Genomic DNA, 11,582 nt, shown 5'->3' with positions numbered 1-11,582 from the left:
TAGGTTAAGGGTAGGTTAGTCATTTTAATGCTTTAGGACACCCCTTATAACTATAGGGTAGATGGCCTAATAGGACCATGGTCCCCCAAAAAAACCATGGTCCCAAAAAAATCGTTCGTATTAATGTCACACTGAAACAGAAGAAATAGGTTTAGGGTTCGGGATCATTTAGTTTCTCTGGTAACGCCTCCTCCTTTCGGCCATCTGAATTTTTTTCGTTTCTGCTCAGATTGATTTTGTGATGATATTGGTTTAAGGGTTTTTTCTTTCCTTCTGTCTTTGCTCTTGATTGTACAGGAGGAGATCAAATTCAATTTTGCTGCTGCTGCTGCTCCTGCTCTGGTCTATATCGTTATTACAATAATTAGGTATTGTTGTTACTTTTAACTGTTATTGGCTTCAATCTCCAGATATTCTGTATTTGTGATTTATAATGAAAACCCTAAATTGTTTTTAAAATTTGCACTCGTATGTATAATTGAAGCTGGGTCTGAGTTGTCTGACTCATCTGAGTCAATTCCGTAGTAGTAGCTCATGTTTTGTTAATCTAAGATGCCTCAAATCAAATGCCACTCACTCAGTAGTCATATTGAGAGTGTATGTCTACTTGATGGTCTCTCATCTTTCCTCCTGATTTACAGTGAAGAGGGAGGAAAACTTTCCCACTATGGAAGATTCTTCTCAGCAAAACCAAATTGACGAAGGATATGCCTCCTCTATCAGCACTGATTACTCAGAGGAAGCCTCATCTGAAAGTGATTATTCCGAAAGTGATGATGCTGAATGTGATTATGCCGAAAGTGATGATGCAGAAAGTGATGCCGAATTTGACGAGAAATGGGACGGAAAAATTAATGGCGTTTATGTAGGTCCCTATGCATGTTTAAATAACTACAAACCTCAAATTGAACATAGAGAGTTGTTCTTTAAAGCCATAACTAATGCTGACGAATGGGAGGATGAAACTGAAGATGATACAGAAGATAGAACACAAGAGTCAACCAGTTCAGGAAGTGTGAGTTTTAAATGTCCATTCTCAGCATTTTCCAGTTTTACTTATATGATACCATGGCAGCCCTACAGAATATGTTTGGATGATGTCATTTACAACAAGGATATGTTTTGCAGGGAGGAAAGATGATGCTGAACAATTTCCTGTCAAGCAAGCCCACTTGGGATATCTGGAAGAAGTCTTGGGCAGAGGAAGACTATGCAACAGAATCTGCTGCTTGTGTCAATGTGTACAGTTATTATAAGAAGCACACAGATTGCGGAGGATATGCAGTTATTTTACGCAATAGTTCTGCGCAGCCAATAGCTGCTAGAGCCAACTTCTCACTGGATGGAAAATCTTATCTTTTTCAAGTGTTGAGTGGATTACTGACTGGTCTCCGTCTTGCTACAGGCCAGGGCTGTTATAGCCCTTATGTTCGGTGCAATTCCAGAATCGCTGTTACGCTTCTCTGTCAAATCGCCTCTCGTAGTTGCAAATGCGAAGGCAGCAAGATAGGTAAGATCTGTCACAGATGTGCAAGCTCCATTGTCCCTTACATGAGTGATGATTGCTTTCAAACTTTGGTGCCTCTCATTAAACAACTCCAAGACAAATACAAATACCTAGGACCCACAAATTTTGCATGCGTGTCAAGGAAGATGAATGCGGCCGCTCATTATTTGGCAAAAGAAGCAAAAAAGGATGCGTTGTCGAATAAGAAATTGCTGGTGGATTGTGAAAACGGAAAACTGGTGGATTACGAGGCTGATATGAAACCAAATGAGTTTCCAGAAAAATTAGTATCCTTTCTATTGAATGATGCATATGATTCGATTTACTACAACTTGGACGCAAGGGGTAGGCTCGTGGAGTCTGTAAATCCATGCGATTGATTTATGGTGTGGCTAAAATGTCAACAGAGAAAGGAGCTAGGCCTGCTCTGGCTTGACTTTGTCAACTTTTAAACTTTTTCCTTGTGGTTGAACTCGTATAGTATTTGTGAACTCATCTTAATTACTTCTGTTTATTAATATGTGAAGTTTCTAGCATCATGTTTCTCTTGCGGTCACAGTGATGGAATGAAGTTTACTTTTCACTCATGTTCTTGATAAAATCAAAACTAACACTATTGCATTCCAAGATCATGTATGCAAGGTGTTAGATATAAAAATTGGAACTGATATTGACTGGCAGAACAGCAGAAAGGGCATCATATTGTTTATCCTAGAAGCAATATGATTCATGAAGGTCTGCATTGGTGAGGGTTGACTGTAAATGCCCCCTGCTGGACAGTAACTTCAGCAATGAAACATTATAAATCAGAATATATCCAAAATCTTTTGTTGAATTTCTGATTCAGTAAGATAACATCTTCCTGGTGTTCTTCCATTTTTAACAAACACTCGTTTACACCTAGTTTACACTCGATGTTTCTTTTACGTGGTAGAGACCCAAATTTTGATTTTTTTTTTAAGGATTACTGTGTATATATCCATGAAAACATAGCTAAAGATTTCATTTTGCTTTAAAATTGAAACTTAAAATAGGCAATTGTGCATTTTCGAGCATCTCTTTTTATGTTGTGTAAGAATCATTTTCATCTAAAATTATATAGCCAAATCTATCAACAAATCAGAGTGGCGCGGAAGCGTGGTGGGCCCATAACCCACAGGTCCCAGGATTGAAACCTTGCTCTGATAATAAGAATAAAGGCTTCCCAAATTTTTGTTATGGAATTCAAACCCATTTTTTGCATACTGTGTTCGCGTAATCGAAACTAAGCATTTCCTAATGAACTCAACAATTTTCGACTGCACAACAACAACCCAATGCAAACTACTGGATGAAATGGTACAGGAGCTGAGAGTCTCTCCACCAGTAGCCTTTCTCATACTATTCTAGACTGTCACTAATAAATTGCCCCCTTTTTACTGAACAACAGAAGTGCAAGAGATACTAAAACACTGGACAAGGGGTTCAGCAGAGAATGTTAAAGGAATAATTTTACCTGGTGAGCTAGGAAAATCCATATACGGATTCTATGATGAGTGCAAGAGGAGATCTAATGTCTGTCTCAGAAGGTGATCCAGCACATCTGAAAAGACGGAGAAGATCAGAATATTGGCCATGAATATCACCTGTGAATTCAGCATAACCTAATCTCTTCAACCAATTTGTAAATCCATGCAATTGATATTTGTTTTTATGCTCGAATTTCAATTTAGAACAGAGAAAGGAGCTTGGCCTGCTGCGGCTTGACTTTATCAAATTTATCTCTTCTTTTTTGTGCTTTTTTGAATTCGTCTAGTATTTGTGAACTCATCTAATAAAGAGTGAAGTTTTTAGAATTCGAACTCAAGTATATATAGACTCGAACTACTGAAGATATCAACCAGTTGATTTTCATGCATATCAATGGAAAAACAATTTAACAAGTTAAACATACATCATTCATTTACTATTACAGAACACTGAACTAACCAAGACATATAGTGAATCGCCAAACCTAAAGTCCAGAACTCAACATATGTCCTAAACGGTGGAAAGTGTCAGTATAACAGTCGTGTGAAACTTCTGACGTACATCAAAGGTGGTACCCGAAGAAACCATCGAGGATCTCTGGATTGGTCACCTATGTGCACGTCAGTCGATCCAGAAAATGTGTCAATTGATGTCATCTTTATTATCCCAATTTCAGCAACTAAGGATTCTTTTTTTAATCTCAATTCTTCAAACATCAGATGATAATGCCTTATAGCATGTTAAGGTAAGAATATTATTTTTATAGGCTCCCTATGTTAGTGTTACGGGCCGATTAATTTTTTTTTACTGGGAATTTATTGATGAACGCTTATGTTTGTTTACATTCACAAGCTATTCGAGATATTTTAGAGATATGCTAAGTTCGAAAACATGGGCACATCTCCCTCGTTAAATTTGGCTTGATTATTATTATTTTTTACTTTTACCTAGGGTGGAACTAAAAGTTACGATAACAACAAAGAGTGTTCCATATAAGAGACCAGAAGAGCCACTACAAGAATATCTAGCTATTACTACACCATATATTGCCACATCTTCAATATAGATATTGCAAAAGAAAATTTCTGGTCACAGTACCTTTCAGCTGTAGCTAAAAACTATAATTTACTGCTGCAAAATGAAACTTTAGCCACACAACTGTAGCAGTAATATGAAACTAGTGTCTCTCCCGTGCGTTGCACGGGATTAATATAATGTTTCTCTTTTTGACACAAGCAGTTCTTGGTGTCCGAAATCACGATTAAAAGTTCTAAAAGAAATTCTTTTACATAGCTAAATTGTTAGTAGCAGAGTGTGTGCCACGGGTTAATAATTCGTCAGAATAGAGATTGCTCCCTCGTCAACAGCTAAAGAATTTTGTATATTGTTAATTATCGATTATATTCGGCAAAATAATAGTTCTTGTCTATTTATACAACATAAAGTGGCATTTGAATCCATGTCAGAAAGTATGTGGGAATGTTACCAAGAGCAACCTCCGTAATTGTTTGTAAATTATCAAGAAATGAGAAAGCACTAAAAACATATCGAGCCACCTGTTAACAGTTTTAAACTATAGATCAGTTCAATCATTTCATAAACCTCATGTCATCCTTTAAGCTCATACTAACAAATACGTTCTTGGCTGAGATTGTTCTTACAAATATCTTAGATTTGTTCTCACCAATATTTTCATAAACCTCCTTATTTCTTTCTCGGAATAGTTTGGAAATTTTTAAATTTAGGGCACCATTCACACAATCAGCTCAATCAATCAATACAAATTAATCAATTAATCTTCAAATTTGATTAATCTATTTTTATTTTATTTTTTTCGTAATTGGTGCTTCTCATTCTTAACCTAGATCGTTTTTTTTGTTTTTGTTTTGATAGTTATTCATTTTTGTACTTGGTCGGTCTGTTTTTATTTTATTTTTCTGTTCAGCTTGATGGATCTGTGATGTTGAGTTAGTTTATTACATGAGATTACTTGATTAATGTTGTTGGTGGTGGTGGTTGTGAAGGGTTGTAGGTGATAAAACAAGATAAATTCAGATGATTCATCACATTTAAGCCGTGATGAAATCGTTTTCATCATGTTTAAGCCAGGATGAAATTGGTTTCATCCTGTTTAGATTGGGCTGGTGGATTCATCCATATTTAATCCAGGATGAAACTGGTTTCAGCTTGTTTTAGATTGGGTTGATATTGGTTTCATCTATGTTTAATATAGGATGAAATTAGTTTCATCGTGTTTATATTGGGATGATGTTGGATTCATCCATATTTAAGCCAGGATGAAACTGATTTTATCTTATTTCAGATTGGGTTGATATTAGTTTCATCTATGTTTAAAATATGATGAAATTGATTTCATTGTTTTTAAGATAGGGATGATATTGGTTTCATCCTGTTTTTGGTTGGGTTAAATGTTTCTAATTGAATTGTCTTGCTGTACTTATTTAGAAGAAATGATGTGACTAGTGCTGCTGGTATTAATGTTCAAGGATGTAGTGAATTCTCTAAGTGCATAAATGCATCCAATTTAGACTTTGATAAATTTGTGATCATACAAACTACATAAAATCTTTTTGGATCTTAAAATAAAATTAAGTCTAAATATTGGTGGTGTTGGCTAATAAAACTAATGTCATCCGTGGTGATGTTATAAACTCCGATGAAGTTAGTCACGGTGGTAACCATGACAGAAGATGGTGAAGGCGGTGGTGGTTGTAATCGGGTGGAGACTTGGTGAAGGCGGTGGTGATTGTAATCGGGTGGAGAGTTGGTGAAGGTGGTGTGATATGAGAAAAGAGTTAATAAAGGTGGTAGCGATGGTGATTGAACAAGAGTTAAAGTAGGTGGTGGTAGTGGTGGTGGTGACTGGTTAAATGGTGGTGTTGAGTGCAGTGGTGAATGAGTCTCTCGATACCCTAAGAAAAGAATGAGCAATGTTAGAGAGAATTTTAAAATTGTTTCAGGGATATGATGGTCAGCATAAGAATGAGCTGGATCTCGTCCATTTGATCCAGATTGTGGTGGGAGAACGGTTACAAAAGAATAGTAAGGTCTCTCCACATTAAAATATTCTTTTGATCATTTGACCCAGGCCGAATTCCTAACGGTCCATTTGACCCAGAAAAAATGTCATTTTGATTATATAGCCCATTTTCTGTAACAAATAACCGGGGACACGCGAGCTTATGTGTACACACTAGAATGTCAAGTCCAGCTTCCCTCCCAGAGACAAAAATGGGAGCGTTGTACTGTTGAGTCCATCCTCCCACTTGTTTATTAGGGAAATTAAATTCATAAGAATATTGTTGACTCAAGCATGAGAGTATACCAAGCTCTGATGCTGCATCTTCAACATCTTCTTCCTTGTAAGATTTGAAACAGATTTTGTTCCGAATATATATCTTCGATATATGATTCTTCCTTTATAAGTGACATCTAAAGCACTCAAAAAATAGGCTTGAAATAATAATTATTGAATGCTAAGAACATCGAAGAAGAGATTAGCAAGATGAGGGCGAAGTATGATGCAAACCTTTTTCATGCCTTCACCACCGTCATTCAAGATGCCCCAATTATTTGTGGTGGATAACCAATCATCTGACAACTCAGACACAATCCCTACTGCTCAAGCAAGAACATTACCAGTTCACTACATACAATAAAAAAAAATTCTATCGCAGTACTATATTGTTATAGTATATGATAAGCGTTACAAAATGAAAAATTAGTTGAAATGACTTTCTAAAAGATTTAAATACCAAGTAAGCCAAAAAAAAAAAGCAAAACCGCACCTTCAAACGTGAATGCTTCTTGCATAACTTTTATAATTCAGTAAATCTGCAATATAAAGATGATTTTTCCTTCGTAGATGTTTCCAGCTGACTTTGAAGCAACAAACTTTTATTGCACTCAGTCAAGGTTGTTGATTTAGATGCTTTCAGCTCCGATCTCGTGGAACCCAATGTCTTCCGAAGCTTTGAAGCCTCAGCTAACTTAACCTCCTCGCTTGACACCTGGATCCCAAAATGATCATACACCTTTTGGATTTCATTAATTTATTATTTACATGATCAAATCACACATCTAACGTGACTAATTATTGTTTCCTTACTTAATCAAAAAGATAAAACACCAGTGGAGTTTCCCAGCTCGCATCAATATATTACATATCTGCTGGAGATGAATAACCTTGTCACTTATAAAAAGAACAAAAGATGTATGAGAGTGTAGGATCGCAGGCTGCTAATCATTGGTTATAACACGATTGCTAGTGTGCCACATATTCTTATGCGTGATTGCCCGAGTATAGTAGTTACCAAAGATTTACATCTTACAACCTTTAAGAGGCAACATTCAAGATTAGGTGCTTGAAACTGAAGAATTTTCGTGCTAAATCCTTTTTTCATACAAAATGTTTTTCATCAAATCAATCTTTTTTTAATCGATCTTTGTCGAAATTCTCGAATCCAGAAATAACTGAACAACTAAATGAAGAGACTACCTAAACTACAAAAACAGGGCTTCAAGTCACCAACAAATTAAGGAAAACAATTTAACAGCACCAGGAATGATTTAACACTACAAAAATGGTACCGAGGGTTAGCTGAAGCTTACAAAAATGGTTCACAGAAATGTTTGGAGATCAAGTGCATCTATACTAATTCATAAGGAGTGTTCAAAATATATCCCATAAATTTTGGTCTTATTGCTACATGGAAATAAAGTGCATATATGACATGAAAGAAGAGATAAGATAATAGCTAACACAAAGAGCTTGAACAAACGTGATCAACAAAACTAACCTTAATTTGGACTCTGATTGCATTAAAAGTAGTCTGCCTACGCTCTGAAAGAAAAACACAACCTACAGCACAAAATCAACCCAAACCATCACAATCAAACACAATTCATAGAAATTCAAACACACAAAATTATATGATCAATGATGAGTATTACCTTGAGATCTCTAGGAATTTTTAGCAGCGAGTGAGGGGTGATGTTTATTATCTCTTTCTAAGATGATATTTCTATTTTAAGAACTTATCTATGCCTAATAGCTGGAGTAAGCGGCAGTTCATCTGATAAAGTTTTGAGCTTTCAGAAGAACCCAGTTTATTTCCTAACTATAACTACTCCTTGAATATCTAATCAATATATTTATTAATTAGTTTAAGTTGGCAAATACAAAAAATGTTTCCATCAAAAATAAAACAAAATAAGTTGACACATATGTCATGCACAGATTATTGTGTACTAACCATCCGCTCAAGCATTGAACAGCCTCGCATCCAACAAAATGTAATGGAACTCTTTTGTAACCCTGCATTTTCTTGCGTTAAATTACCATTTCTGGATGATATTATTAAAATTATACCATAGACTCGAACTCTTATATTTTGTAATTTTGGTGCTTGATATGTAATATTACATGCATGAAATAAGAAACCCTAAACAACATCTGGACAAAGCAAGTTTTAGCAAATCTGAGTTTACTCACCTGACATGCCTGCTCCAATCACCATGACAGATGGAGCAAGACCTCTAGCCCCAGTTTTCGGTAGGTTAATCTTTGTAAGGAGTTTTCAGAGAATCCAACAATTTCTTTAGTAGAATTTCCATAGTTATCATTTTCGATGAATTTGGCCTAAATTTCTCTGTTTCCCTACAAAAAATATAAAACATAAATTTCTTATGGGTTTTGAAAAAGGCACAATGATACGGGAAAATGAGAAGTATGAGCGTGCTTTTTATATAATCTAAGTAGAATTACCTGAATCCCTTTTTCAATAATCTACGTAGAAGCATCGTTATTTAAAAGTGTTCATTCCAAGATATATAAAAAACGACGATTGATGGAAAATGATTACTTTAGAATTAATAATCAAAGGATAAACATAAAGATTGCCTCAATCCCTTTTTCAGCTTGCTCACTGCATATTCAGGGTAAACTTGATCAAGCTTTCCCACACATCTTACACATGCGTTACTTAATAAATTATGAGTATCGAGACGGATCATCGATTACAGAAAACTAAATCAAAGACAAATTAAGAACACAAGAACTTAACGTGGTTCGGCACTAACGCCTACGTCCACGGACAGAAACCCCGTAGGGTGAATTAGATTATTGATCTCCAGAGAGTTTGATCATTCTGGGATAAGTTACATTTACATAATGAATCCTATTTATAGGTTTATTGAATAAGCAGTAAACCTAGAGCAACAAACTATCTTGACCAGGTACACTATACTTATCTAGCTACAATACAGGATTATATGCGAGAGACTTGGTCTGATTATCTTCACATACTAACTTCCAACAGATTCCAACACCCCCCCTCAAGTTGGACACGGAGAGAAATTAAGTGTGCAACTTGGACAATATCTTGAAAAGAAACCTTGTAATGACGTACTTCGACCATGGCATGGATGCTTCATTCACGTACTTGGACCGCGGCAGTTGATCTTTATGAGCAGGCTTCCTTAGGTAACATAAGCCAGCAGTTTGATCTCTTATCTTCCTTAAGTGGACACTGATATGCTCACAAATTGCTATTGATTAAGCAATTGGAGTGGTGTTCGAAGTGTACACTGTACCTTGAACTTGAACTTGCATTCTTCAAAAGAATATGTTAGCATAGACTTCTATCTTCAAAAAAACACAGATGAGCAAAATGACTTGAATGGGCTTGGTTGGTTAGATTTCTAACCAAGACATGCCATTATAGACAAACCAAAAACCCGGAGCAGATGATGGTCGTCTAAGAGGGTTTCACAGGACTTGCCTGGAACTTTACATCCTGTAGAGAAAGTGAAAGTTTCTGAAAGAACAGAACATGAATATCGCACAACGTATTCCCTGTTGATTGTTTGAGAACAGGGAGACCCGTGCACAAGCAACTTCGATGAAACTTGATAAAGATGCTGAAAAATTTGATTTAGATGGGTAAACCCAGATGTTGATACCCTCTGAAAATAGAAGATCTGAACATCCAAATTATATTTGGAGAATAGAAAGATATAAATCCTTTCCAAATATCAATCATCAGTAGATAATACAAGAAGTTGATTGTATTGTACCCATTACAATAGGGTTGGATTGATTCGAACTCAAGTTCGAAAGAAATTGATTGAAACTGATAAAAAAAAATCGCTGATAAAAATATGATCAATAGATTATAATTTGATGATTAGGAAACCAAAGGTTCGTGATATTTAAGCCAAGTCTTGCCGTGAATAATGGCAAAGAATTTTTTTTTATAGCATATTAACACATCTTGTTTCTCTCTGTATTCACAGATCTCAAGAGAATACAAAAGGATGCCAATAGATGATATGATCCGTTAGGTACTGAAGAGCATAGTACCTCATGAAAACTGAAGCATAAGATGGATTGAAGTTCAGAGATGAAGGAAAAGTACAACTTGAAAAATCTCTGGAATAGAATTTTGTAACCCAAAACTATGTAGGTTGAACTTCGATCACCAATCACGGACATTGACACTTGAACAAAGGTACAGAAGCAGCAAATATATCTTCACAACCGTAGCACATAAAGTCTTGTCCCTCAGGGTTGAAAATATTGGCTGGATGAAACGATCAAATTGTTTTGTATAAGAATTGACCGAGAAACACAGATGTACATCTGGGTATGAGAGTTTTCGTGAATGAAAAACACTGTTGTAAATGAGATCAGAAAACTAGAGAAAATCTTGGTATAAAATAGATTACCAAACTAAGGAAAAGAGACTACCATATATTGGCAGGATATCCTCAAAAATTATAGATTATTTTCGGAAATAAATTCTCAGAAAAGAAGGAAAAGAGAATATTTAAGAAATAACCAAACATAACACATCTAAAATATGTTCAGAAATTTTGAGATATCTAAAATATGGAATGGTATATTTGGTAATGAATGGATTTCCGAAAATATTTTTGGATATCAAAGAAAATATTTGGAATAAAGATATCAAAAGCATGAGTTTAATTTCCAGAAATATAGAAAATATTTTCACTAAATGAGATTACCAAAAACGGTAAAGATAGAACATATGAAAAATATTAGGTCTTAATAAAACAAGACCTCAGTGAGATAAACTTGGAGAATCCGACAGTGATCAGTTTAATTGAATCAGAGATGAGACAAACTTTGATTAACATCAAAATCGTGTCGGACTAATGAAATTAAGATACCACTTGGTCTATGATCGATACCCAATGAAATTAAGAATTGTAATGAAATTAAGATATTTCTCTTTTGGAAATAAGATCGCAAAAGATGTATTTTCCGAAGATTAATTATGTTCACAGAAAAGTAATAAGAAGAGTTATGTTAATTGATGATAACTCTCTTTGACGTCCATAGAAAACCATGAATATTGGTTTCTCTGTTTATTGATAGCACGTAGTGATAAGCTATCGATGAGAATAAAAACTAATTATGCAATCTGTAACCCAGAATGAAAAGTTTGTTAAAGAGAAAGAATTGTAATATGATAATCTTCCTCATTAAAACTTTGGGTAGAAATGGCAAGCAACGGTTTAC

General features: G+C 35.2%; 1 protein-coding gene across 1 annotated transcript; it reads left to right on the top strand.

Moving 5' to 3' along the window:
• The first annotated feature begins 258 nt into the window (after positions 1 to 258).
• LOC113273411 lies at positions 259 to 1,996 on the top strand. The gene is made up of 3 exons (XM_026523136.1): positions 259 to 368; positions 642 to 1,015; positions 1,129 to 1,996. Exons 2-3 carry the CDS (start codon positions 668 to 670, stop codon positions 1,885 to 1,887), a joined length of 1,107 nt encoding a protein of 368 aa, XP_026378921.1. The 5' UTR covers positions 259 to 368; positions 642 to 667; the 3' UTR covers positions 1,888 to 1,996.
• The last annotated feature ends 9,586 nt before the right edge of the window (positions 1,997 to 11,582 follow it).

Source organism: Papaver somniferum, chromosome 4 (genome assembly GCF_003573695.1).
Source record: "Papaver somniferum cultivar HN1 chromosome 4, ASM357369v1, whole genome shotgun sequence".
Taxonomy (NCBI): domain Eukaryota; kingdom Viridiplantae; phylum Streptophyta; class Magnoliopsida; order Ranunculales; family Papaveraceae; genus Papaver; species Papaver somniferum.
This window is presented reverse-complemented; position numbering and strand designations above follow the sequence as displayed.